Raw genomic sequence first — 27,729 nt, forward strand, 5'->3', positions numbered from 1 at the left:
TGATTACATTTCAGTAAAACTGAATTCCACAAGAGAATTTATATCATAGATTTTGCATTGTTGACTGCTGGAAATAATTGACATTTCGTTGATAGAAGTTAGACATCAAGGTGACCAATATATAAGTAGTACACATACGTGTAGAGCTCTCAAGTTTATGAGACGTGTCACCACCCAAGGGACAATAGAAATTCCTATGGTATTGTCTTGCCATAGGAAAAACCTGATCCTCATTTACATTAACAGTGACACATAACAATGAGTCTTTATCATGTTCAGCTAACAGCTTTTCCAGTTCTTTCTCATGTTGTTAGAGCATGGTTAGAGTTAACTCTTAGTTCATTTTGTAGTGACGCTGAAGAACGGGGCCGGGGACGGATGCCACTCGGAACGTCCAGAAGTACTGTCCTTAATTTATCTGGTAGTAGGGTTTGAACTCTTTTAAATAAAGTGGCATTTTCTTTTTTTTTTTGCCTGCACAACCAGTGAAAGATCGAAAGGCGTCGCTAGTGAATTGTACTTCACACCTACGTGCGAGTCCTTATCTGCTGATTTACATTTGAATAATTATCTACTGGTTTGTGCACATGTTTTCAAACTCAATCCTGAGAGAAAGAAAAAAGCATTTCTCCAAACGCCACTTGTAGAATACATATCTGAAAAGACTAGGTACATGTACATAAGTACCTAAGTAACTCATAAGCACTGCTGCCATGTGATGCGCCGCGACCAAAATGCTTTAGGGCCCTTTAGATTTAAATTAGGAACAGTACTAGTTTCTGGAGGGAGTCTCTACCCTACATGAGCTAAACTGGTTACAGGCGTAGTCGCCGAAGAAAAATGCTCATTTGCAACAATAGATAGCCTGGGTGCCATCCTCCGTAGTCTCCGCCCGCTCCCTTGATATATGTTGCTGGGCACCACAGCTGGCTCCCAGGCTACCTCGTCGAGGCTTAGTAGAATTTGTTCTTACCAGCTTTCAGAGCTGCTTTGACGCCTTGCAGACAGCCTCTCTCTGCAGCGTACAGCAGAGCTTCACTCGCCTTGTCCACCATGTCGTTAACACCGCTGATGTTGCTGACACCTAAGCTTGCGCGCGTACTGACTGTCTGAGTTCGAACTGAAGACTGTCAGAAGTGAAGAGACGCATGGGATTTGTCTTGTCAGGTGACCTACTGTCCTACCACGTGAGCATTTCACCCTTTTCCCATTCCCAGGATGCATAGCGTCAGGGTCAGAATTACTAGTATGTAGAAATGACTTTCAGAACACAGAAAGCAGACTTGGTCATGTACAAAATATTCAGATTTATTCTTACATGTAACATTCCAATGTTTGCAGCCATACAACAGTCTTTATCTTTAGTGATACTATATATTGCAGACAGCAAGGGCAAAAGACTAAAATTCTACACAGGCAAGCAAAAAGGCTGGGCTATATTTTGGCAAAACACATTTTCCCAACACATTTGAAATACAACCATAGTTGGACTCGATTCAGAAAAAAAACTCTGCAAATTTGCACAATAAATTCTCTCAAACCTTAATCATTGAAGTGGCTGGTGAATGTGCATTGGAAGCAAGATGAAAGGTGTGAATTAGTAGGGTCAATCCACATGTAAGCCATTATACTTAGAGGGTTAAATCATTGGCAAGCCTGACTCTTACACTTCAACAAAAGCTTCAGTAGATATTGCTACCCTTGCGGCTTCTTTACCTTAAAAACTATCCTGAAGAACATTCAACAATAGTCTCTTGCACTTGCACAAATCTACAATTCAATCCTGTTCTAAAACTTAAAATATGTCTAAATCTTTATGAATTATTGTTTTCTTAGCCCTTTTAATGCCATTTTCTGAAAAAGTACAATGTACATACTTGTAAGATAATATGCTAATTTGCTGTCCTGATTTGATATTGCTATCAATACACTAAACTCTAAGTAAGGCAATAGCTTCATCTAAGTCACCGTCAGTACTCTGTAAGATTTCTGACAACATTTGTACATCATAATTGGGGTAAAGGTCACGTAGTTCTGAGAGCGGATTTTCCTGCTCCTCAAAATCTTCCTCCTCCTGCTCCTCCTCTACTACTTCCTTGCTGTCATGGCTGCCTCCTATTGGTAATAGACAGGGATGGTTATCAGTTTGCATGCAATTGTAATGTACTAATTTTTCAAAATTCTTAACAGAAAAAAGACTGATATGAGACAAAAAACCTTAGCTACCTGCAGTACCCTTAGCACCTGCATGGGGTCTCCCTCCCCTTTGTTGTGCCTCCAGTCTATCTAGAAAAGCTTGATTCTTTCTGTGAGAATAAACACAAACATGACACTCATATAACTTCTTCTCCATAACAGCCACTGCTGTGTAATGTGTAATCCAATCTTTCTGAACAAAGATAAATTGATGTGAAGTGATGTCTCTCTTTCTACACAATAATTATAGAATCTTTAGTATCTAGAAGTGAAATAGTGTAAATAAATGTTCAAGTTTAAAGCAGCAATCCATCTTGTAATGATCTAACAATGAGACTTACTGTCTGTGGTCTTCTGCCCACTTCTTTTCTCTTTCCTTGTTCTCCTTCTTCTGTTTTACTTCTTTCTTTTGAGCCTGTGACGAGATGAAAAATAAAGGTGTAGATGTGTGATGAGGCCACAGATGGTACATGTACAATCAAAATATGAACCAACAAATAAATTACACAACTGGTAACTTTTGATTGATTAAACATTGTTTTGTGATATAGTAGATTTAATATTTCCTCAAGTATACTGTGCACTTTTCAAGAGCTGTTACTGTTATTGCTATGCAGTGCCATGCAAATCTGTAAGGTGGGGCTCCTTCACTTCAAACAGATCATCAGAGGTTTCCTACCTGTCCTCTGTAGTAGTCCTTTTTCATTTGTAGTTGTTTATCCTCCTGTTGTTTCTGGGTTTGCCTATACTGCTCTCTCTTGTCCTACAAATATAGATAATATAAAATCAATTTCCTTTGGCAAAATATAATAATTGACAATGTAAAGAAAGAACAATGTACATTGATTTTGAAAATAAACTTACTAGTAGTTTGGAGCCTTTTGAAAATATCTACTTTTAGATACTTCTAATATGATAAAAATGAAAAATATAATATCTAAGAATAAGACATACTTTTGCCTGTCAAACAATGTTTTTAAGAAGCTAAGCTCACCCTCGTGTTCATCCTCTTCCTCCTGTCCTCTTGTGCTTGTTGTCTCCTAACTTCATCTTCAGGTACATTTGGACCACCTGTAAATTCAGAACAGGCTCATTGGATCTTTTTGTAAACTTTAGACATGTACTTATCAAAACATTGAAACAGATTTTATTCAAAGGTTCACTTTAGGTCTTTGAATTTAGTGATTTTTCTTGTAATTTGAAGAATTAAAATGACTTACCTACAGTACCAACATAGGAGAAGTTAGCAGGTCTTCTGCTCTCTTTGTGCTTCTGGTAGGCTTCCAGCTCTTTCTGGCCTTCTGTTGATGTGAATAGAGATGGCAGAATTTCAACTGACACTTCACTAATTTTCCCATCAAATGCATTAATGTAGCTTTACATAATAATCAAAACAAGTTTGGCATGGCAAGGCACAACATATATAGTTCGGATATCTTACGTTTTAAGACACTTTGCCTTTTCTTCTCATTAGGTACCACCAAGGTATAGCCGTCTCCCCTGGAAAAGATTATAAAATATCATAATATGATTAATAGAAGCTTGAGTCAAGTTGAGTGTGTTGCATAAGATGATTAGCATAAATATTGTTTAACTCAGACTTTGGACTTTCCGACCCTACATCAAACGTGGTATTAAATGTTTAAAAATGTATCTGGTTTGCTCTGCTAATCTGATCAGACGTCGACATGTAAAATTTGGGAACAACTGCGACATTAGCCAACGAGGTTACAGACAACACATACCATTGCAAATATGCACTGCAAATTATGTAGGAGCAAAAATCCACGTTCGAAACCAGTCAATTTCATACCTTTTGAACCTTTCATCCGGGATGGCGTTACCATTTCCCTCCGTCTGCTGCCCAGTAGCCCCCTGCTGGTGTCCAGTTCCTCCGGACACGGCAGTCCTGTCCCTCGGTCTCGCCCCTTGTCCGTGGTCGACGTCGACGTAGCTCGGCCCTTGGTTACCGGTCGCCCCCCTCCCCCTTCCCCTGCCTGCGCCACGGCCGGGACTCGCCCCTTCCATACCCGGACGCTGCTGTTTAGCGTTCGCAGGCCGCACAGTGAACGATCGACTCATCGTGAACCTTTTGTGGGGCCTCTAAAAGCGGAACAGAAACTATGACGGGACAGTTTCGGTGTAAAACTGGTTTGTTTACATGCAGGATGACGCCATCTTGAAAGTTTGGGAAAGTACCGAGTACCCACAATGCACCGCACGGGTCAAAACAACAGGTGACCTGGAACACTCCAGACTAGCTCAGACTAGGTGTCTAACTCCACAACTACAGTATTAAATACAAATTTAGTGCCAAAAGACCGACATAGAGGTCGAGAATTAAAGGTTAGGAAATTGAAGGACACGTACAAAAAGGCGGGGTGGGTGGGGGCGGGTGGATTGCCCTCTTTTCTTTCCAGAAATAAAACACTTGGCACAAGTCAGATAACTGATATATTTGATGGTAGCTATTAATTATCTATGTTCAAATGTCGTAGTTCTGAATAAAGTTTTATACTCCAATTGATTGCTGAAAAATTATAGAAATTGGCCATCTAGTAGACTGAAAAACTTTGGCCCAGAGAGTACCTACCTACGAATCGTCTGATAGAGACTAACGTTATATTTATAACAGTAACGCGTTATATGCAGAATGAAATCTGTAGCTGTCACTACGCCTTTTACATTATACGTAGGGCGTCGAATAGAGTATCACACAATCTTCAAATTAGCAAAGACTGCTTATGGTACAGCACTGATTATGAAACTCTCAAGATGTACATAGAAATGATTCGTACTATATTTGTAAAATTGTGTCAACACTGCTGCAGCAGTTTGTTTTATTTGCATATGTAAAATTCAACAGATTATTTTATTTGTACATGTCGGTTTACAATATGGCGCTCAACAACACGCACTTAGTAACAAAAACGAAATGCATCAATCTCAGTAAAAGTGCAACAGTGAACAGTAGCAGCAACTGGCGTACATATCTTATAAGTAAATATACAAGGAACAGTACTGGTTCAATGTTAGATTTTATCACCAGAATTTTAACTTTAGACCCACCCAATTGTTTACTCAACAACCCAATATGTTGTCGCAGTGGCGATCTAATATGATATGTACATGTCTTTTTCTTTTCTATGTACGATTGGATATGTCAAGTTTGTTGGTGTATTTATAACATCAAAGTTGTACATGTGCATTCTATAAAATACCTTATAAACCTTCCCCTTAGATTAGCGTCTACATTGTAAAAACATTTCAAACTACTTTTACCTTACAATTCAAGGTTATTAAGACGTAAAAGCATCGTTTGTCCTGGCAATTGTTTTTTTTTTCTAAATATATATCATCCTGTTAAAAGTTGAAGCATAATTCTTGACATTATACGATCCTATGATGTCATGACAGTTATTGGTCATCATTCAATTTTTAAAGCCGAGTCTAGTTATCAAAAGAGACTCTTTTCTTGGCCTTGAGTCTGGTGACATCTAGCGGATCCCTGGGGTCCCACAGCTCGCCCCGCCTGTTGAAGGAGTCCCCGTAGCTGGTTCTGAAGGTCTGGTCGGGCAGACCGTACACGTCCACTGTGTGCGGCCGTCGGACGGGGTCACCCGGGGTCTTCGGCAGGGGCGCGGGGTTGGTGGGGTGGGCGTACTCCCAGGACGCCTCCTGTTCGACAAAACACAAAAAGTTGTTTTAAAGGTGACTGAAACAATGTCAAATTAAAGGATAAATCGTCATCAACGTAATTTTAATAGAGACAGCCACCAATTTCACTTCTGAAAGCTTGTTGCAAATTGAAACGAAGAAAGTTGAAGACAATGGTAACGTGGTGTCCTTCAAACCCGCAAAATGATATATTTTATCTCACAATCGGTGATATTATAGTACAATGATGCAATTCACTTGACCTCCGCTAGTATTTTGCCATGTTCTGTGGCTTTTCTTTTGACAAATATATCATCATAAAACGTGGACGAAAACCTACCGTATGTATGACGTTCTTGAATGGGTTTTCCTTGTCATGGGTGTAGGGTGCTCGCAACGTGAACTCAGGAAGAAACCTGGGTAATAGAGAAAAGTATTTGATCTGTGGCAATGCAAACATATACAAGGACTCACGACAAATAACTTTATATGATAAGGTTTTCAGTTACTATCATTGACTGGCATCATATATACGTTTGTCGGAAAGTCTCACCTGTAACTTTGGTGTAAGGGAGCCTCTTTCATCTGGTATGAGACCCGACCGACCTGTCCAGGGTATAACCCTTCTACCGTCCGTCCGTATCTGTAAACACTGGAAAGAAAAGTTGAGCAAATACAGTTAATATAAGCAAGCTACTTATCATAATTACTTATTGTACTTCTAGAATGTGCTGAGTAATAACATAGATATGCAATGATATGAATACAAAATGATATCAGTAGCTTCAGTGCTGTCAAAAGCTAGCCATAACAGAAAGTTGACAAGAAAGAATGTAACGTTTTACATTAAGGCCATGTTGATTTGATTATATGGATGACATCCGCGCGCACATGAATTTTCGGCCGTTTCCAAAAAAAAAAAAAAAGTTTTCAACCATACTGTAAATCGTACAAAACAGTTGTAAAATGAGCAAAAATATACCGTAAGTTACAAAAAAATAAGTAAAAACTATACCAATGTCGTAGAATGACAAAATCAAACAAAAAAAGACGAAATTGTAAGGAAATGAACTTGAAGATTAGATTATTCGCCAAACCATATTCTGTCCCATTTGTTCAACCCTCATGACCACGTAGATTTCATAATGAAAACAACTTTTTTTTTTGCAAAACTTTTTTTTTATTCGCACGCGCGCATCAGTTTTGGGGCTCCCGGAGGATGTCATCCATATAATCAAATCAACATGGCCTAATCGTTGAAAAATTTGACCAAAACAAACAAACTACAGCTCACCTAGGGGTTGGGTCCGGTACTGCAGACTTGAATTCCCTCAGTCGTGTTGTTGGAGCGCTCATGTTGTACGAATGTGTTCTTCTTATTGCCTTGTCTCGCAAAACTGGCTAAGTTTACTGGCGATAACTGTTGGAAAAACGTCATACGTTAGTTGGGATAAACAGCTAAGGTTGCTAAACCTCTCGACGGATGTTTGTTTGCGATACCTTAGAAACAAGAGACTATATGCCCTCAGGCGACAAGCAACCTGTACCTGCTACCACATACCAACAACATGCACTGGAAGACGATTGTCTTTCTTTAGCGTTAACGTTATTCTGTGTGATGATAAAGAACTAAGACACAAAGACGATAGAAGTCAGAGCCATTTTTTAAAGCCAGAAATTCAAGACACGATTCAGAACAGATTTGCTAGTGAACAAAAATAGTAACAGCAGAACAATGCATTTAGTCAGGAGAGACGTTTACGTAAACAAATAATGGCAACGGGATCCTCACCGCAACCCAGATTTATAGATAGCTACAGCAGGCAGTCTGTATGGATGTATATTTCACTACAAGTAGAACAATAGATAGGCTTCTTTTCTTTCAGTGAGAGACCATTGACAAATTACAATGTAAAACTGTTAAGAAACCATTGGGAACCGGCCATGCGGCGACCTGTAATTGGATAAGTACACAAAGGCCAGGTAATGATTATACCGTCTTTTCGTCTGGAAGAAACGCCCTGAAATGGCCCCGCACTACCTTACTAAACTGTGGGCCTTTTGCAGGCAGAGTATATAAATGTTTTTATCTGTAATTGCACAGAAACTGGAGGTCAGTGATACATAAGTCAACTATCAAGTGATTGAGAACACACATTACGAAATTTAGGGCTTCACACAAGCACTAGTACGTGCATAATTGATAATTCTCAGAGGACTGCCATGAACAAACAATATCGTGCGTCTACATGTACTCAAGGAAAATGTCAAGGTAAATCAAAGCATAAGTGACTACGGAAGCTGTTCATGTCACCACAGAAAATGTATGGACTCTAGATGATGTTGACTTTAGTACTCGAATTTTGTGTTGAAGAGAGTTGAATTACTAGTAGTACATGAGGTTACATGTACGAGTACCAAGTTGTCTTCGGGCGAAAAAAACCCCACTCCCATAACGAAATGTATAGTCACGCTATAAGTAGCAACGAAATGATCCTAAACGGACAATTGTTTTCACTGTTTGTAGTTAAGAATAAGAGAAAGGTCACGAGCAATAGCGGGTGAATTATCCTGAAAATATAGGGGCTGAGAGGTCACATGAAACAACGCAACGATAGCCTCAACCTTACTCCCAGTTAAAACGTTTAAACATCGTCTGAATTTTCCTCAATTTTGAGAAAATATCGTCTACTTACCTCACAGTATTCCCTCAGACCCTGACGATGTTAAATTTTCCACAGCTGTAATGCTGGCGTGTTCGCACACCGGAAGCGAGTCAGCTATAAACACACCGAGGGGCGGTACCTAGTAACGGGACGCTTACTGCCATGGCGCCCTAGCAACGCAAATACCTGCCGGCATTACGTCGGATGACAGGTATTACCGCTGTCGCTATGGACGGAAATCTGGTCAGAGCTACCCTGATATTCTTTTGAATTGTGTATCTTTTACTGTTTTTATTACAATAGGGTAGTCTATACACGATATTTTGGCATACATTGTCAAAAGCCCGTATGAAATGTAGTAGCCACGGTGGTCTCAATTACAAATGTACACGTACATTAAATACAATACAATCGTGCGGATTGGCTATTGCTATGGCCAAAATTTGAATGGCACCTTTTTTTGTCACATTGGTGTGTTTCTTATAACATTTCTGTACTCGACTTGTTTGTAAAAAGGCTTAGAATAAACACCTGTTTTCAACACCTTCGTTTTGAAATGAAAAGGTAAAAGGGCACTAATGGTTCTAATTACCCATGAACTCTTTTGAAACGTGCACACAAGAAGACGTGAAACACCTAACAGAGGCAGGCATGGTCCACTTACGTTACATTAAACAGTCTGGGTCTGCCCATTCAGGGGGTAAAAACCTTCATTGGGAAGCTTTGGTGTGGGTAAAAAGGAGCACAAAACATTTCACTTGTAATGGAGGGTGGTGTATTGTACATGCTAGCGCTGTTACATTTGTGTAGAATTCGGGAGGGGGGGGGGCCTATTACCAGAACCAAGTGTCAATCATTTCAGAAAAGCAGTGATAGGATAAAGAATGACTTTCAATCTTGAGAATTTGTATGTTTAAGCGTGAGCGAATTTCTGCCCCCCCCCCATTGATTAAAATGGCACTTTGCAAATGCAATGTTTTCATTGGATATCTATTGTCATAATAAATCAGCATAATATATGCATACCAAGGACCTCCTTGATGCACACACACACACACACACACACACACACACACACACACACACACACATATACTAGTATTGACAGGTAAGAAACCATAACAGCTAAATGAAGTACATGTATCTGGTTTATTCACTTGTTTTACACTGGAAAAAAAGACATTTCTTTCACGTTTTTTTCTTTTTCTCCATCACAAATCTTAAATTATGGCAACAAATGTTAAAAGTCAAGTACATACGTCTTGCATGCAAAGAGTTTATGACTGTATGAAGAAGCTCCTTTACATGACAAACAACATCTATAAACAGCATTGGCGTCATCCAGTGATGTTCTTGCTTCTTGCTACTTTCTCGACTAGAATGAATCAAGTAAGGTTCCTTTGTCATTATCAAGTGTGTCATTCAAAAGATCTGTCCATCATTTCTTGTCTCCAGGTTTAGCAATATGTGACAAGATGTGTGCCTTGAGTTTGGGCATGTTGACCTGTTCCTTCTTACACACATGGCATCTGCAAAACAGTAAAAAAAAGTTCATCAAATCAATGTACAGAGTACAAGAATCCATATACACAATGTAAACAAATGTACAAATGGTTACACAGTATTATAGATACATATCTCATTGAGTCTTTGAAATTACTAAATGAATAATTGCTTACCTTAGTGGATCTTTCAAGCGGTCATTTCTGGATCCTTTGTCTGCTATTTTCCCGTCCTTTTCTAGTTCTTCCATGACTTCTGAAAATGAAACACATGGACATACTGGACATTATCAGATGCATTTTCTTAATTAAAGCACTGTAAATGCATTGTGTTAAATGTAAGCATGATTTACCAAATACACATACATTAAGACACTTTATTCTTCAATATTCCTTGTACACAAAAACACATACTAACCTTCAGAGTCTATGAAGTAGTCTGTTGTGAAGGAGTTCCAGTGTTTCTTATGCTTCAAACAGGGGGAGTCAAAATCTTGACTTATGACGTGGAGGTGTAAATGACTGAAAAGACAAAAGTAAAATGAACATATTAACAAATACATTGCAGCAAAAAAAAAAAAAAAATTTTGACACTATGACAGGTATCCACAGTAATCCAACATGGTGAAAGTGTCATCGTTTGAAAAGCCTGTATTGACAAGTGAACATACTAGTACTAGTAGTAATTTACTGACCTCATACTGGGGATGGCATGGTAGCCCAGTCGGAAGGATAGATCAATTAGATGTTTAGCATCTTCTGTTCTGCAACATGAGATTTAGAAACAGTGTAAAACATGAATACAAACACCAAATTTATGCTCAAAAGGAGAAGTTAAAAGAACAGCTTACAACAAATTCTACTCGTACTTACCTGTCTATCAGCTCCTGTCCCTTCTTATGCATGTGTTTGAGGAGGTCCAACTGTTCTGAAGACACAGCCTTCAGACTGGGTATGTTTTCCTTGGGTAGCACTAACCAGTGGTACCGAGCCTGTGACAAATGAAAGATAACAAGTTATGAAAAATTTATGAAAAATTATAATATTTTTAGAAACAAATCTTTATTTAGATTGTTCAACAAATTTTGCATCAAATTCCTTTGTATTGTCACTGTGCTAAGTCTATATGAGGGGAGGTCACAAACAAACAAACAAACAAACAGAAACACACACAGACACAGTCAAGAACAAAGAAAATATCTGGTGCCCTTTGACCTGACATGTGTTGTCAACAAACCTTGGGGTATTTATCCTTGATAATGACTACTCTATCGTCCGAGTCGACCTTCAGAGCGGGGTCTTCCATGGAGGAGAGAAGACCCATGCTCCAGTGGCCTTTCTTGGCCGGCTGAGACGCCGTTTTCGCAGCTCCATCAGCTAATTTTCTCTTTTGCGAGTTCATCATCACAGAAAAGGCATTCCCTTTTGCCGCCATCATTACTGGAAGTGGCCACTCTTTTAGAAGGGGTTTTGGAATTCTTATGGTACTACTTTTCACCCGAAGCGAGACATTGAATACACTACTTTTAGCCTATAAAATCTTTAATCATTTCTCATTTAATCATCTAATGTCCAACATTTTGTATAAGATTGAAGAAAAGTTAGAATTTAGTAACCTACCCAGATGCTTGTACCTAGTTCTGAATGAGACGTGCCTAAAATGAAACGAGACATTTCATTGGCTTCTCTGGCGCCGAATTAGCCAATTAGGCAAAGCCTGACAAACCAGCTGTTGGGCTGCCCAAAATGTCTGCCGAGAATGCCAAAAATTGCTGAAATCGTCAGTTCTGAGGTAAAGTGCGCAGTCTCTTCTTTGTAAGCGAAGTTAATTTCGATAATTAAGCATGGAAGAATATTATTTGTCTAATTACGTGAAAAAAGCGAAATTTATCACGTGTAGAAACGATTGGAGGGATATTTATGTCGTTTTTGTTTTGGCGGTTGTGTTTTTGTCATATAAGTTATAACGTTATCATATATGTGGGAGGGGGTGATATAGCGTAAGGGGGTTCTGATTTTATATATCATTTAAAATATTGACATCAGTGTCTGCAACGTCGGCAATCACAAAGGGACTGGACCATGGATTAGCCACTTGAAGAAAACAGCTCCCCCCCCCCAAAAAAAAACAAATTTATATCATCTTGTTATAACTTGTTATATCATCCCTTATACCGTCCCTGGGATATAGAAGAAGAAGGGGAGATATGATTCAGGTGTTCAAGTTCCTGACTGGGCAGGAAAGGGTACAAGCAGACAACTTCTTTGAGTTAGCAGGGGGTACAACAAGAGGCCACAACTTCAAGTTGAAGGTACCATTGGCCAAGTCAAGGAGTAGACAGCATGTATTCAGTGTGAGGGTCATCAAAGACTGGAATTCGCTGCCGCCGACTGTAGTATCCAGTGAAACAGTCAACCAGTTTAAAACGAGATTGGATCGACACTGGGAGCACCTGAAGTACGAAGAAGGCGTCTAAGACCAGTCCACAACAGGCGGGAAGAAGCCTTACTCGACTGTAGACGGTATCAAGGTATCAAGGTATCATCTTGTGTACTATATTGGTTTGACATCCAACCTACTACCGATACCTAACGTTACATGTATATAGAGTGATGACACCATGCCCCTCATGGCAAATTGATGAACCAAAACACATGTAATACTGAAGCAGACTGCTAGGTGGTGCTGCACTGTCTGTCAGCAATATTTCTCAATCTCAGCCCATGATATATTGTCATTGGGTGCTCTATCATTATTGGAGGTAACCATATACGACACAACACAAGCTGCAAACCCTGGGCTAAATTCAAGGACCTAGAAGTTGCAGCAACAACATTGCAAGAGCACAGTGCACCCTCATACTAGTACACATGTAAACACCAATTGAAGGGGTTTGTCTATAATCTAGTATCTAAAGAAGAACAGAACAAGAAAGCCTTTCCTTGATGAAAGTATCAACAGTATTATTAGTATTAATGAAGTTTCACAGGTTTTTTAATGTTGCAGCTGCATAAGCCTTTACTAGTAAATAATAATATGTAACGTTACATGGGTTTATTGACTGTGACTCAAAGTATACATGTTACCAGTTGAACGGCACAGAGTACAAATACGACAGACATAACATAGAGGTCAGAGTCTATTCATGGCAGTGGTTTGTGCTGCGTAAGGTCAGTGTAGTTGGCCTCACCGCTGGGTGCCAAACATCCCAAACTGCAAACAGTTCAAATTTCTATCAGGGGCCGTTTGGGTTTTGAGAAGTTGATTGAGCTTCAATGAGGGTTCTCTGTCCCACTGATTAAGGTAATTTTGTTATGGTGTTTATTTTGATTTGTATTGTGCTTTTTGTGCATTTTGTTTACATTCATTCTTCTTTTTCAGAGTCAGCTTATTCAGTCTTATTTATATTACTAGTAGTCAGCATGTACCGTTAGTCATTAGACAGCTTTTACTGTCCAGTATAACTATAATGTCGAATGTTGTATAGAGTTTGATGACTAGAAATTTCTAGTAGTGTAACTGTAAGCCTTAGACAAGTTTGGACTTAACAAAAACTTTGTACATGTAGTTTAGACTACTCAATCCTTGACTCTCAATGTATAGTTATAGCAAAATATACTTAAGTAATATAATGCCCTTCTACAAGACTTGCTTTTGACTTAAATTCTGGTGTACATGTAGGTCTTTTGATTAGCTAAGGAAAAGGTCTATATTAGACCACTTTGCCATTTGAATACCAGAGAATACAACCCCACTCAAGTTTCATATCGTTTTCACTTTCTCCCACTTATGGTAGTCCAAGCCATTTATTTCCTGGAAGACCGGTCCACTTTCAAATGAGGGGTGGTTTAGGGTTCCCAACCAAATACAGCATACACAAGTTATACCATATACCCCAAGTAATAGTATATTTTGTTCCTTCCTTTTTTCTGATAATGAGGCTGCAATATGTGAATCTTTTTGTTATTTCTTGTAACCCAAATATTTACATATGTAGAGTGACTGTATTCAATCTATAGCAGGAATGTATACAGCATATATTGTGGTACTAACCTGTGTTATATAGAGCCAGAGTTTTGTTAAGTATGAAAAGAATTTCAAATTGTGACCGCTTTTAACCTCTGTATTCCCCAGGACATTGACTTCAACGCATATTATGTACAAATTGTAACAAACTTTATTGGTCATGATGCGCCACGTTTTAGGAGTCCTCCAAAGAATGCCCTCTTTTGTGAGGCATAGGCAAGGTATTTTAATTTCTCATAATAATTTAGAATTTCAGAGGGAAAGCTATGTACTTCAAATCCTTTTGTCGTCAATAATATCTATGATATCATGATACTGTAGATCCCTTGATAGCTTTATAAAAAATAATAAAACGCTGATTGTTCATTTGTTTGTTAATTTGTCTTTCAGGCAACAGGCAAGAAAGGGAACAGTAACCTGCAAAGCAGCCTCTGCTGGTAGAGTAGCAACTTGACCTTTCGGCAACTTTACAGTAGCGACAACTGCATAAAAAAATGACCATGGCTTGTACCAATAGCAAACAGTTATCTGTGGAAAGATGGCCACTTTTCAGCCTCTTGGACCCTGAATTCATCTCGACGATCAAGCAAGCCTGCGTTCTCGGCAGTTCCGGCAACGAAGCCATCGTGATAACACAAGACGACGATGTTTACGCGCTTGGCTCGAACTGTAGCAGCTGCCTCGGGGTCGGAGATGCCTTGAGTAGCTTAGAACCGCGTAAGATCGAGATACTGTGTAAGAAGAAGATTGTGGACATTGGGTACGGTAGCGGTCCCCACGTACTGGTGTGTACGGACAATGGTGACTTGTACAGCTGGGGACACAACGGGTACAGTCAGCTGGGCAACGGGAGCACCAATCAGGGCATGTCGCCGCAGCTCATCACAACAAATCTGATTGGTCGGAAGGTGGTGAAGGTTGCCTGCGGAAGTCACCATTCGTTGGCGCTTACTCAAGAAGGAGAGGTGTGACCATCTTTTTTTTACTTCTGTGTCTTTGTGGATGCTTTAGTTTCATGCTACACAAATATTTAAATTACAGAAGCAAATTACTGTTTTTGCTATGTCTCCTCTTCTTCCTCTTCTTCTCCAAACCAAAAAGGTCAATGACCTGAACTAGACTGTCTGTTACCATGGTAACTAGTGTTGGGCTACATCATGTTGCAATTTTATAGCAGGAGGGATTTAGACTCCTGTCTGACCATATACAGAAATAAAAATAATATTTTTATTTCTGTATATGGTCTTACCTGTATACGAATGTGTTTGAGTAAGGATTAACAGACCAGACCATATGCGAAGGTAAACATTATTTGCTTTGCAAATGTTACCTTTCTAGTTTAATTCTATATCTTTATGGATGCTTTAGTTTCATGCTACGCAAATATTCCTTTTACCTTCATGCAGATTGTTTATGCTATATGTGATACTTGTTTTGATTTCAGGTTTTTGCTTGGGGCTACAACAACTGTGGACAAGTCGGATCTGGAACAACCACCAATCAGGCAACACCGCGGAAAGTTGCTGCCTGCCTCGGTATGTTGTTTTCTTTCTTAACCTTGCATAGAATAACTAACTGACTAACTAATTAATGTATCTAAGTTATTGAGGTTGGCAGATCTAACAATCTACACGTTTATGTATTCCCCTCAGCGCTTTGCTATGGATGCCGCTCTGTTAACATTCAATTATTCACATTAACAATAGATGTTTTACTTTTACAGGGCTTCGCAACATTGTACTTAGTAGTTACATTCACATATCCAGCTGTGTCATGATGATGAATTTTTCTATGTTAGGTAAGAATGTTAGTACAACTGACCATTGGTAAGTAGAATTTTCATGTAGTGAAGTTGTAGTATGATTCTACAGACATTTGCTGACTAAGTTGGTGGTGAAAGACACAACTCAACATGTAGCTACAGGTAACAGCATCTAAGCTTGTGTAGAAATGTACAACTGGTACTTGTACATGTATTAGGTGTGACAGATCATCAAAGCTTAAAGTGGGTCTGTATCTTCAAAGTATATAGTTGGAACTAGTATAGTTGTTAGGCATATCCTTGGCAGCTCTTATATTTTTTTGTCAATGGCTCAACTCAGTCATAGTGCCCATATGAAACAGAAACAAAGTAAGGTGGGATATTCTGTTTTGTATTGTATAGTTTTTACTGTTTGAATTTGCCCAATCTGTATTTTTGCATGAAGCTTTGCTTGTAATGCATGCTGCATTTGTATGATGCAAAAATGATATACTATACCCCTAAGTTTACATTTTCAGTTGTATGGTTTAATGATTATGTATGAAATGCTAAATGGCCATGCATTGTTTTGAACCCTGTTACCCTTTTCAAGTTTTGTACAAAATACTGACAAGGAAAGTGATATGTACAGAATGTTCATGTTTCAGTAAAAATACTAGTATAAAGGTTTAGGTACAGGTCCAAATAAGTTAGTAAACCTGTATCTAAATGATTTATACTATAAAGTATACTGGTGCTGTACAGCCCTAATGTACTATTTACCCATGTGTCAGTATATTTATGTTCCACTTGAGTTACTAGTACCTTACTAGTAATCAGGTGTTTATGTAATGTTCAGTCTGTTGAGATCTGACCTGAGTTTGTTGTCACAAACCTTAGGTTTGTATATGTATTGTTCTGTTTAGATCATCTGGAAGGTGAGCCTCCAGCGATCAACAGTATGTGTCCCCGGCCTCCCTACCTTGTCTCTGTATCCTCAGTAGAAGGGCAAGGATACATGTGTGTGTGCGTTACAAGTATAATAACACCCAAGTTCTGGCTTAGAAATTTATGTACAATTGTTGTACATGTAACCTACTAGTACTACTATTAGTATTGTATATTTTTACAACTGCAAATTTGAAGCCTGTCTGATTTGGTGATTTGAAATTACGTGCAAGAGAATTCGTAAACATAAAATTCATAAACGTTTGCATGTGTCATTGTTGAACTTGAAAGAAACAAACATACACATGGAATAGGCTAGCCTGGAATCCAGCCGTGCAGGTGTACCCGCTCTGATCTACCTCAGTCTGCTTTGCTCAGTACAGGCTAGAGGTAGATGGGAACAGGTATAAGCTCTCACGTCTGGATTCTAGGCTAGAAATAGGCCACCCATAAAACCAAACATTCTATATAGTGGTATTGATGGACCAGGAACAACTGAACCATTGGAGGGGGTTGTATGACAATGGAAGTGTTGGTACAAAATGATTCTTTCAGATTTTTTATCCATTTTGAGCTGTCAACTTTCATGTGCAGGTTTTCATGTGCAGGTCCTCTCCCCCACCTTTCCAAATTATTTTCTAGCATTTAAAGACAACAAACCCCTAACATAGTTCCTTGTCTATCCCTTAACTTTAAGATGTCCAACACACATGTATTCTTCATCCAGGTTATATATATATATATGTGTGTGTGTGCTGCATTTTTTTCAGGATTGCTGCATTTTTTTGTTGTAAATTTTCCTTTGTTTTTAATTGCCTAATATTCCAACCTGTGTTGTGCCTTTTGTGCAGGGACCAGAAAAGTGACAGAGATCGCCTGTGGTCAGACATCGTCTATGGCATTGTTGGATAATGGGGAGGTACGTCCGTTTAGCGAATTCTTTAAAACCTCTGTGAAACAAAGCTTAAAGAAAGACACGTTGTAGAGTTTGAAGTTAATTCAAACACAACAAAGGATAATTTTTTGGTCGATATCAACCATTGTCAGATGTGTGATCGTCTTGACCTCTTACAATTATAGATTCTACCAACACAGATGAGCTTTCATTCAAAGAAAGACAATTTATGATATTGTATTATCTATAATGCTTAAGTGTTTGCTAACTTATTGTTGATCGACTTGACTTCTTACAATTATGGATTCTACCAACACAGATGAGCTTTCATTTAAAGAAAGACAAGTTATAATATCGTATTATCTATAATGCTTAAAAGTGTTTGCTTAGCACTTATTGAAACATCATTTAGTTGTAGAATTATTTTTGTGGATTTTTGTGTGGCATTGCTGTCCTTATCGGGGTTCATACTAGTGCTGGGTGCAGATGCTTTTGTGCACCCAAAATTGCAGCTAACTTTTGACGCACGGTGGCTGCACCTATAGATATTTGTGTGGGGTTTTGTTTTGATACGGTTTCGTTTGTGAAAGGTACTACTGTACACAAGTATACTGCATATTTTTTTACATTCAAGTGTCAGAAAAATAAACCCTTATCATATATATATCTTGCTAAAGTCTTAGAAACTCAAGAACTGAAGAGAGGCAGTAAGGTTTAGAATCTAAGGTTTTTGCTGACATTCTAGCATACTAAAATTACCACCCAACTTCTCTTTTCACTAGGTTTATGGTTGGGGCTACAATGGAAATGGCCAGTTGGGTGTCGGCAACAACGTGAACCAACCCAACCCCTGCAGAGTAGCAGCCTTACAGCAGATGATAGTAGTACAGGTAATGATATACATTTACATACATTTGCATGTGAATCATATCATCAGCATATCCAGTAATTATCCTCATAATGCTGGATGTTGCAAGTTTATCTTTTGTATAATTATCAGTTCTCATATCAATGGTGATCTGAAGATGGTGATGATGGTCATTGTTTTGTTTACTTACTTTGGGGTATGAAAACATCATTATTGGTGTGTTTGCACATTTGTCCAGAGTAGGTTGACTGCATATGGGTGGGGAAGATTGACATGCAGAATGACAGGAACTGAGGAAGTTACATTTTTAGCATACTCCTAAGTGGACCACCTGTGGGAAGGAACACCAATAATTCATCATGTGGCTGGGAGCTATCTGCTATATATGGGGGAATTCAGGAAGCTGAAGATTGCATGTATCTTTAATCTCTGATTGCCTGTTCCAGATTGTGTGTGGTTATGCCCATGCCATGGCTCTGACAGACGAGGGAAGTGTGTATGCCTGGGGTGCAAACTCCTACGGACAACTGGGAACTGGAAACAAGGCTAACCTGGTCACACCGACCAAGATCGCTCTGGACAAGGGCAGGTAGGGATGTAACAAATCATGTGGGGAAAGTTGTACTGATGCTGTTGATTTTAAATATTCTCCTACTTCATCATATTTTTGCACTTTCATTCCCTGAATTACTATGTATATGGGTAGGAGTCATTCAACTTACATTGTAAAGAAATTACCAGTTGAAATTTTGTATTGTCCTTGTGTCATGTTGCTTTAATACACATACATGTACATGTATGTTCATTACAATGCCTTGTATACATCTTTTTTTATTCCAGCACTTATCACAAGACCTGGTGACACCACAAGCAATTTTTTCAACTCATTTTCATGTTGCCACCAATGTAGAACTAGAAGGCAAACGCAGGAATGTACAATAGACAATAGACAATAGACATACTCATTCGTGCAAAGTGCCTGTCCCAAGGGCTCAAGATTGGTGACATGGCAGGATTCAAACTCAGGACCTCTTGGTTCTGAGCCAAACACTCTGTTGTTATGCCACACAACCCCACTATACATTTTGCCGCACACAGGTTTGTAGAGATTGGAGCGACCCACTATAACCACGTATCAGCAGCGATCACCCAGACTGGGAAGGTGTACATGTGGGGTCAGTGTCGGGGACAGTCCATCACCTCACCCATGGAGACCAGGTTCTCAACCGTGGACGACGTCTTCGCATGTTTCTCCATGCCTGCCGTCACGTGGAGGCCTCTCTCCTTCGGTTGGTTTGCTTGAAACTTTGTTTCTCTCTCTCTATCCAGTTTAACATCTTTTCCCCTGAAACTGGGGGTGATGTGCTTGCATCAAGTGCAGTCTGTGAATGAGTAAACCAGTTGTGTTCTATGAGGGAAGAGGTCAGGATCAGACAAAAGAAAACACTGACATATACACTAACTTTACACTAGAGGCTAAAACTAGTGAGCGGCTGATAATTTGTCAGGTTGAACAAATTTCATAGATAATAAAAGAACAGATTTTGTGCACAATCTGGTTATCAATAATGCATTTTTTCTTTCTTTCTTTTTGTTTGTTACAGAAACTGATAATTTCTACACCATAGAGAGACATCTGAAGATGGCATTTGATAACCAGGTAACAAGATATTTCTCATTCTCAGTAGTCTAACATAATGCATGGGAAGTAGATTTTAATGCATATAAAATCACTCCAAAGGGAAGAAATTCAGAGAAAAAGACATATACAATATAAATTCACCAATAGTATAATAATTATATGTTATTTTGGCATGCATGAACTTTGTCAACAGATTTGCCTGTGTAGTTCAAGTATATAGTCTTCCAGTATTTCATGTTCTTTTTTTGTCTCCAGGAATCAAGTGACCTGAAATTCATGGTGGAAGGAAGAGTTGTTCATGTACATAAGGCTGTGTTGAAAATAAGGTACATGTACTTTCCTTATCCCTGTCCACCTCCCCTTATCAAACACCTGTTGTTTTTGAATTGTGCAAACTGTTATTACTAGTATCCATAGACTGCATCTAGCCTTAACATTTAATTGCAGGAGTTGTAACTACTAGTATGCGTATTGTGACAGTATTGTAACTTGTTTAATGAACGTTCTGTTCCAGATGTGAGCACTTTCGCTCCATGTTCCAGGCACACTGGGGGGAGGATGACAAAGAGTAAGTACAGAACTCCTCGAGTCATTTAAGTAGAGGCACTAATGAAACAGTTCTACAGTCCTAAATGTTCTTAATTTGCATAACATTCAAACCTGTACTCAAAAGTAAACCTGGTCAAAAGTGACCACCTCTACATGTACATAAAGACCACTGTGAGCACTTTTTTGGTGGTCCCTTAGATGCGTGACACAAGTATTAAGAATATCTAGTGACCACCTGTCCACATTGATCAGATTTTATCAGTTCCTTGAGTGGTCGTCTTGGGCAGTTTTTTTACTGTACTAAGAATTGGTGTGTAACATACTGTCAAGTTGTAAACAGTGACAAAGTTATGGAGTGTCATGCATTACTTTGAGGCACATGTCCTGACACATGTGTTGTTACATGTACATGTAAATCTTGTTTTAGTTTAAGGGCCATGGGAATATGTATTGTAGCCTAATGGATGTTATATATATATATATCATGATCCATATAGCTTATAGCCTAAGACATGTCTGTCATTACCATGGACAAGGACTTACTGTAATAATGTCATTGCAAAGATAAGGGCAGTTTCAATGATGTTTTAAGAGAGAAGGATTTTAAAGGGATAGTTTATGTCCCTGTAATTATTACAAAGTTTTGAATATCAGCATGAGTATACATTTTGTAAGGTGTTCAACCATTCAACATGTACTATGATATAGCCCAGGCTTAGTCTTCCATTCTATGTGGCATATAATTTATAAAGACCCACTGCAATACTGAACTGTCCCTTCTAAAGATTATTTGTGACATCCTAGTTTCATCATCTTTTCAAACAGCTCATTGACATGATTACATGAACTAATGTACTCTATTGGAAGCAAAGTGCACTTAAAGGAAGAGATTCTCAAATGATCCAGTAAGAGTGCTTTGAAAAACAAATACCACTAAACCACAGTTTTATCTGCATGTGCGAGTGACTCTGTGATTTTCTAGGCAATGACAAGTATAAACTATGTGTATTAAAAAATAATGGCATAATATTTTTTATCAGTTGATGTTTGTTCACATTGTACTGTACTATATATACTGTAACAAGTTTGTGTAACACAAACTTACTATACTTGTGGTATCTTTCAAAGCCAACTCAGGTTCCATAGCCTTTATGCAATGTTGTGGTACAGGATTGGCACAACTGCTGAACTTCTCCACAAAATACCACACAGTTAGCAGCCACGTTGTCACACCTGCACATGCCTCCCCTTTTCACAGCTTGTAAGGGCACAAGTCAGTCTAGGTTTATCAAAGGCTTTCATACTTGGCAAGGATTGTGTATGGAGTTGGAGCCTACAATTTTGTAACTCACAACTTCAAAGTCTTTGAAAAGAGTGAATAGGAGTCATTTTATATTTTCTGATTGCGCATGATATATACAAAGTGAAGGCAGAATGTGCTCACTTTTGTGTAAAAGAACAAAGGAACAGAACCAGGAATACTGACTTGCTAAGAAGTAGCGGTAAATACATGTACATATATTACATGTAGTAACTTTCAGCTTTCTGAAGGTTTTATGGCACACAATATAACATTTCTTCTTGTAAATGTGTTTTTTTTTGTTTTTTGTTACAGTGTGATAGAAATCACCCAGTTCAGTTACCCAGTGTACAGGGCCTTCCTGGAGTACCTGTACACTGACCAGGTGGACCTGCCTCCAGAGGATGCAATAGGTAACTCTTCTTTGTATTCTTAATGAACAGTAGTGTACTCGGTATTCCAATGTAGTCCTGTCCTTGGTGCTGAACACCTTCAATATGTACACAACTTACCCTGTCCTTGGTGCTGAACACCTTCAATATGTACACAACTAGCCCTGTCCCTGGTGCTGGACACCTTCAATATGTACACAACTAACCCTGTCCTTGGTGCTGAACACCTTCAATATGTACACAACTGTACACAACTTAAATCTCTAAGTATCCTTGAGGCTCCCTTAAACATGGCATGTATGACTTGTCCCTTTCATTTTTGGACAGTGTCCAACCCCAACCTGTAATGTACAGATAAGACATTCTGAATGACATTTTTTCCAATAGGATTAAGTTTTTTTCATTAGAGGACAGGTGTGTTACCAACAGGGTCACTGATTATTTCCCTTGTAATCCACAATCTTCTTAATAGGCAGGATTAGGATTAGGATTTATGTCATTTATGATCCATTTTGTGGTTGAGTTTGATATAGAATCTTGAGTCAGATTCTTGTCTTGGTGCTAGAAGTTTCTACGGCAAGTTATCAGCTTGGTTGTACAGTTTCTGGGTGTCGATGTACTAGAATGACAAAAATGACTACTAGAATGACAGTGCTCAATCTAAAAAAAAAAGAAAATGCGATTGAAATGCCATTGCACTGTTTTATTTTTTGAAGCAATCCAATACATATTATAAGAACTTCAGTTTAATTGAAAGCTTTCATTTACAAAATAGGGGATTTCGTGCTTTTGCTGTATCATGGAGTACCTTTCTATGTCCAGGTTTCAATTCATTTAACTTAAATACTTACATTGTTTTAGGTACCTGTTTCCAATACTGTTCATAAAAATATAGGTACATGTAGATACTATACTCTCCCATATAATGCAAATCTACACATATATGTATTTATATCGACCCCTGGCCGGGATAACCTTCGATAACAGTGTTCTGGACCGGGCCGTACTTTACGGTACAGCCCGGGCTTCCATTGCTTCCATACAACAGTTTGAACGTGTTTCGCCCTAACCACGTGTGCCACTTTCAAAAGTTCAAATACAGGATTTGGACATTGCAATTGGAATTGATGTTGCATTTGATGATACCTAGGGTGATACTAAATACACCGTGTTGTATGCTATATGTAAATGTATGAGATGATATGTTGCCAGTATTGGAAGCTGTATCTTGTGTATTCCCCAGGCCTGTTGGACCTGGCTAACTCATACTGCGAACAGCAGCTGAAGAGACTGTGTGAGAGGATTATCAAGCAGGGCATCACTGTGGAGAATGCTGCCATGCTGCTGGCCGCTGCCATTAAATATGAGGCCAGGGTGAGAAGAATATTGTATTATACTTAGTGTAGTGCAGTGTAGTGCAGTGAGCACAGTAAATGCTACATCAGGGAGCTAGTTTACTGGTCGTGCTGTGTGTTAAGCTCCCATACTCTTTCTTAGAAATGCTGGGTAAGTGCTAAGCAGAGAAGCAGTATGGCCTAGGAAAAATTAATGTTGTGTTTCCTGTTTCCCAACCGACCATAGAAAAGAATGCTGACCCTTAGCCTATTTTTGGGGGGTAGACCCCTGCAAGATACATAAATGTTTCGAGCTGATCTATTCTAGCTCTATAATCTGACACCTGAGTGGTGAAACATTGATATGAAAATATGTGTCCACATGCAAGTTTTAGTTTGATAAGCTGTATATTTTGTTTAAATTAGATCACAAATTGGATCACTAAAGATTGCCAAAAAAATAACAACTAAAAAAATCCCTTGCTACCTACAAACCCTAATTTTCCAAGACTGAAACAGGAAACACAATATTTTTTTCCCTAGGCCTATGTACCGTCTGACTTGGTTGGAGAATTGAACCCCATACAAAGCAAGCACTTAACACACTAGGTACACATACAATAGAAGTCTAAAAATATGCTTGAGCGTAATGATTTTTCTCATTGCCCTTTCAGGACCTGGAGGAGTTTTGCTTTAGATTTTGCTTCAACCACATGACGGCAGTCACGCAGACAGAAGCCTTCAACAAGCTGGATGAACAGACTGTAAAAAACTTCATCCTGAAGGCTGCCCAGCGCGGGGCGTTTAAGTACTGACAATGACAGGTAGGGTGGGTCACTGGTGGACAAAATAGGTAGATAGAGCATTTCAGTCTAAAATACTTCAATCTAAAACTGTGAAAAGGCAAAATAATGCATACGTAAGAACGTACTGCACCTGCGCAAAACCCGTAATGCATTATGTGCAAAACACTCATATAAGGTCGTATCCGCGTATATAAGATTAACATTCTGTCTGTAGTTTCCAAATGTTATGTCGGAAAAGATGTCCTCTGCAATAGACAAAATTTTAATGCAACTGTGACCAAAAATCCAACAAAAACCATTATAAAAAATCAGGGTGACATGCTGACATGCTTCAAGGTCTATCTAAAGTTTTGAAAAGCTCCAACAAGAACTATATGTTTTTTGTACATTTCTTGATTTGACTTGTCCCTAAATCTGTTAAAAAGGTTACCATATAGCTGGATACTGCATGTAACATTAACCTTCTCCTTGCTATGTAACCACATAACTGATACAAATTTGGTGCCAAACAGTTACCCTAAGCAGGGTGAAGGTTAAAGAAAAGTTAAGGCACACTTTGGCTCCAGAACTGTTTTGCAACTGTAACTGTGGTGGTGAAATTGATTCCTTGTGACAAGTGCAGTAGGCCAGCTGGGCCTGTTTCTCTGATGTTGCCAAGTTACATTAGTTTTCCTTGTTCTAACAAGCCAAGCATAACCAATAATGAGCAGTACATGTCCACTTGTTTATTCAGCATACACCTCATGCATCCTGTTTTTCCAAAAGGTGTTACTCATCAAAATTGCCACAGACATCATTTAAGTCTTGATGTGCGCAAAATTGAGTGCATTAACAGACTTGGATCGTTGCACTGATTAGAAAGTGCACACGTCCTGTTTACTGTACCATTCAAGCCTTTTAATGGTAGAGCTGTCAAACTAATTGTGAAATCCACTACAGAATCTTGAATCTATTAGTAAAGGTGAGAGTAAAGCAGTCATCCTCTATTGAGGTGAAGCTTCAGGCTTTTTCTATTCGCTGATGGTGTAATTTGGTTTTTAAACCCTTGTCCTGTAGGACCCATATACTAGTATATATATGGGTTGCACATACAGTGCCATCTACTAGTATATAGCACCCTGTATACATGTATGTACGATTTGGGTGTGTTTCTCTAGCAACGCATCACACTGCAGCAAAACACAATGAATGCGGAAGTAACTACATCCCTGCGTGGCAAAGAAAGTCAAGGGTCTGTGACCTGATTAAGACTTCAAATTAATGAAAATATTGTGTAAAAAATGCCAGCAGGACAAGGGTTAATTTTCCCCATTGACACAAGCATTGATTGTACATTGTATTTGACTGTACACTCAGTAGAAATTCTAATGGATTTTTTTCTTTCTTTTTGTTCAGTTTCCAGTAGGATAGAAGAAGAAGACAATCAGCCATGGCTCTGGAGGACAGGGGAGTGTTACGTCGTTCCTCTACTTTCCCAACTGTCAACAGAGACATTTTGAGTATTTTGGCCACCATGATTGTGCCATATACTGTATTTACAGTTCAAAATCCAATCATCTTCTGACACTAAAGCATGCTTGTGGTACAATGTACATGTAAGGTAGCTGTTACAGGATCTACTATAATTGTTTCTCACTTATACTTACATACAGATAGCAACAAAAGAACATTTCACATTGTCAAGTATATAATATCATATACAATGTAAATTGACTTTAATGTTAAGAATCTTAATAAGATTTTATGGGTAAATTAAATACATTTTCTACCATGTAAAGAAACTGTTGAAGACAATATAGAAGTTAAAAGCCACAGTTACCAAGAACACTAAGCTATAGGCAAAACACAAGTTGATATAGCAAAGAAATGACATGATGACCTTGACTTTGGCAGCTTAATATTATGGCAATAAAGCTGCAGTAAATGAACTGTTAGCAGCTGGTCAGTTAACATAATGGAAATGAAAACAAGACTTTCTTTTGAGGAAGTCTGTCAGGCTGGGGGAGCGCTTTTAATTAGCCTGCATTGCAGACCCCATCTGGCATATGTTTGTGTCATTACATTGTCTGCACTTTTCTTTTGATGTAACCATTTTCTGATTACTACCAGGCTCTGTCTACTGCCAGGTTCTAGTCTGCGTATAATTTAAAAGAAAATGCCAGCTGAGGTCTGGATTGGACTCAGTATTTTTTGACGGCCTTTTAAAGATTTTGGTATCTGCTACCTGCGCTTTGGTGTGAGTTAGCTTTTACTCTGTTTTTGTCGTGTTGTTTTTTGATACCTGTAAAATTTGCCGAGCTGAGTAGATTGCTTTTATATGATAGAATTATATACTGTTCAAACTGCTTACCCAAAGGCACAGTCATGTTACCTGCATGGTAGATCTGCAACAGTGAATTAACTGATCGCATTCTTGGAATAGTGGGGGATGTGTTGTAAAGGAAAATCATAGAAGAACTTTATTGCACAACAATTGTACAAGGTACAACGCATGGCAACTACTACTGAACAGAGTACAGAAAGAAAGGGTATAGAATGAAAATTAACATCATGATTACTGAACATCAAGAGATAATACTGTGTACATTCAAATAGAGCTAATCAGGAGTAATGTATTCCTGCTGACAGTTGGTTTTGTCCTAACCTTGTAGAAATCATAGAATGAATGTGACCACTTCTTAACGTCAGTCTCGAAGCAATGTCTGCTCCAATGGCTTTGTATCTCCACCTGCTAGTCAAAATGCATGAATGGAATTTGTTTTGCTTCAGGAGAAAGCATGGTTATAAAATGTACTATTCCTAGATATGTCAGAACAAGATACAACATGGTAAAAACCAAAAACCTAAGGCAATGAAATTCAACATCTAGATTGAGTAAGAAATTGCTTTCCTGTTCAAGTTCCCTTGGATATGAGGAGACTTAATATGTATAAAGGTAACTAATTTAAAATGTGTTAGAAAAAGAAACATATGAAATAAAAGTTAATTTAATTTGACTTTAATCCACCATTCTGTGCAGCGCTCTGTAATGTTGTGTCATGTGGAAAATTTACCACATATTTCTCTAAAAATCACACACTCAGTAGTCGGTAGTTACCTTAGCTCATCTCCAGGCGTCCTTGATGTAGGGACAGTCATGACACCTGCCAGTCCCAAATAAAGAAATCTGAAGGACATCCACACTTTCATTGTGGCTTCAGCATAGG

General features: G+C 38.6%; 5 protein-coding genes across 6 annotated transcripts in view; 1 reads left to right on the top strand and 4 right to left on the bottom strand.

The window, feature by feature from the left end:
* LOC109477826 (kinase D-interacting substrate of 220 kDa-like) overlaps window positions 1-1,155 on the bottom strand; it is a 4,042-nt gene extending 2,887 nt beyond the window's left edge. The window contains exon 1 of the mRNA XM_019779244.1: window positions 974-1,155. Coding sequence (XP_019634803.1) covers window positions 974-1,055 — 82 coding nt within the window. The 5' untranslated portion in view covers window positions 1,056-1,155. The remainder of the gene's footprint in view (window positions 1-973) is intronic.
* A 195-nt stretch (window positions 1,156-1,350) lies between these two features.
* LOC109477824 (stress response protein NST1-like) lies at window positions 1,351-4,393 on the bottom strand. The gene is made up of 8 exons (XM_019779241.1): window positions 4,010-4,393; window positions 3,638-3,696; window positions 3,417-3,497; window positions 3,191-3,267; window positions 2,876-2,959; window positions 2,538-2,611; window positions 2,227-2,306; window positions 1,351-2,115 (listed from the first exon to the last, which is right to left on the bottom strand). The coding sequence occupies exons 1-8, from the start codon at window positions 4,276-4,278 to the stop codon at window positions 1,931-1,933; spliced, it is 909 nt and encodes a 302-aa protein (XP_019634800.1). The 5' UTR covers window positions 4,279-4,393; the 3' UTR covers window positions 1,351-1,930.
* Window positions 4,394-5,008: 615 nt separating this feature from the next.
* LOC109477828 lies at window positions 5,009-8,669 on the bottom strand. The gene is made up of 5 exons (XM_019779246.1): window positions 8,550-8,669; window positions 7,148-7,273; window positions 6,407-6,505; window positions 6,194-6,269; window positions 5,009-5,874 (listed from the first exon to the last, which is right to left on the bottom strand). Exons 2-5 carry the CDS (start codon window positions 7,207-7,209, stop codon window positions 5,647-5,649), a joined length of 465 nt encoding a protein of 154 aa, XP_019634805.1. The 5' UTR covers window positions 7,210-7,273; window positions 8,550-8,669; the 3' UTR covers window positions 5,009-5,646.
* A 985-nt stretch (window positions 8,670-9,654) lies between these two features.
* Window positions 9,655-11,468, bottom strand: LOC109477827 (aprataxin-like). Its single transcript, XM_019779245.1, has 6 exons — window positions 11,259-11,468; window positions 10,895-11,013; window positions 10,717-10,785; window positions 10,440-10,543; window positions 10,199-10,277; window positions 9,655-10,048 (listed from the first exon to the last, which is right to left on the bottom strand). The coding sequence occupies exons 1-6, from the start codon at window positions 11,457-11,459 to the stop codon at window positions 9,958-9,960; spliced, it is 663 nt and encodes a 220-aa protein (XP_019634804.1). The 5' UTR covers window positions 11,460-11,468; the 3' UTR covers window positions 9,655-9,957.
* Window positions 11,469-11,702: 234 nt separating this feature from the next.
* LOC109477823 (RCC1 and BTB domain-containing protein 1-like) lies at window positions 11,703-27,170 on the top strand. 2 transcript variants are annotated; one of them, XM_019779239.1, is made up of 14 exons: window positions 11,703-11,813; window positions 14,439-15,013; window positions 15,493-15,583; window positions 17,589-17,656; window positions 18,415-18,522; window positions 18,947-19,089; window positions 19,599-19,789; window positions 20,105-20,160; window positions 20,398-20,468; window positions 20,657-20,710; window positions 22,307-22,404; window positions 23,627-23,757; window positions 24,392-24,541; window positions 25,919-27,170. In XM_019779239.1, the coding sequence occupies exons 2-13, from the start codon at window positions 14,543-14,545 to the stop codon at window positions 24,530-24,532; spliced, it is 1,623 nt and encodes a 540-aa protein (XP_019634798.1). In that variant the 5' UTR covers window positions 11,703-11,813; window positions 14,439-14,542; the 3' UTR covers window positions 24,533-24,541; window positions 25,919-27,170. The 2 variants fall into 2 exon arrangements, with proteins under 2 accessions (XP_019634798.1, XP_019634799.1); XM_019779240.1 differs by having other exon boundaries at window positions 11,722-11,836.
* Window positions 27,171-27,729: the final 559 nt, after the last annotated feature.

The sequence above is a fragment of the Branchiostoma belcheri genome, unplaced genomic scaffold (assembly GCF_001625305.1).
Source record: "Branchiostoma belcheri isolate BF01 breed outbred unplaced genomic scaffold, Haploidv18h27 scaffold41, whole genome shotgun sequence".
In the NCBI taxonomy this organism is placed as follows: Eukaryota; Metazoa; Chordata; class Leptocardii; order Amphioxiformes; family Branchiostomatidae; genus Branchiostoma; species Branchiostoma belcheri.

Excerpts from the sequence above, each read along its gene's own strand:
- LOC109477824 (XM_019779241.1), bottom strand. The coding sequence starts at position 4,278 with ATGAGTCGATCGTTCACTGTGCGGCCTGCGAACGCTAAACAGCAGCGT. Across the intron at positions 2,960-3,190 it reads GGAAGAGGATGAACACGAGG|GACAAGAGAGAGCAGTATAG; the intron begins GTGAGCTTAGCT and ends CTATATTTGTAG. Across the intron at positions 2,307-2,537 it reads TGGGCAGAAGACCACAGACA|AAAGAATCAAGCTTTTCTAG; the intron begins GTAAGTCTCATT and ends TTATTCTCACAG.
- LOC109477828 (XM_019779246.1), bottom strand. The coding sequence starts at position 7,209 with ATGAGCGCTCCAACAACACGACTGAGGGAATTCAAGTCTGCAGTACCG. Across the intron at positions 6,506-7,147 it reads GTACCGGACCCAACCCCTAG|TGTTTACAGATACGGACGGA; the intron begins GTGAGCTGTAGT and ends TTTTCTTTCCAG. Across the intron at positions 5,875-6,193 it reads TCAAGAACGTCATACATACG|GAGGCGTCCTGGGAGTACGC; the intron begins GTAGGTTTTCGT and ends TTTGTCGAACAG.
- LOC109477827 (XM_019779245.1), bottom strand. The coding sequence starts at position 11,459 with ATGATGGCGGCAAAAGGGAATGCCTTTTCTGTGATGATGAACTCGCAA. Across the intron at positions 10,544-10,716 it reads CATGCCATCCCCAGTATGAG|TCATTTACACCTCCACGTCA; the intron begins GTCAGTAAATTA and ends TTGTCTTTTCAG. Across the intron at positions 10,278-10,439 it reads CTACTTCATAGACTCTGAAG|AAGTCATGGAAGAACTAGAA; the intron begins GTTAGTATGTGT and ends TTTCATTTTCAG.
- LOC109477823 (XM_019779239.1), top strand. The coding sequence starts at position 14,543 with ATGACCATGGCTTGTACCAATAGCAAACAGTTATCTGTGGAAAGATGG. Across the intron at positions 19,790-20,104 it reads GTGGAGGCCTCTCTCCTTCG|AAACTGATAATTTCTACACC; the intron begins GTTGGTTTGCTT and ends TGTTTGTTACAG. Across the intron at positions 20,161-20,397 it reads AGATGGCATTTGATAACCAG|GAATCAAGTGACCTGAAATT; the intron begins GTAACAAGATAT and ends TTTTGTCTCCAG.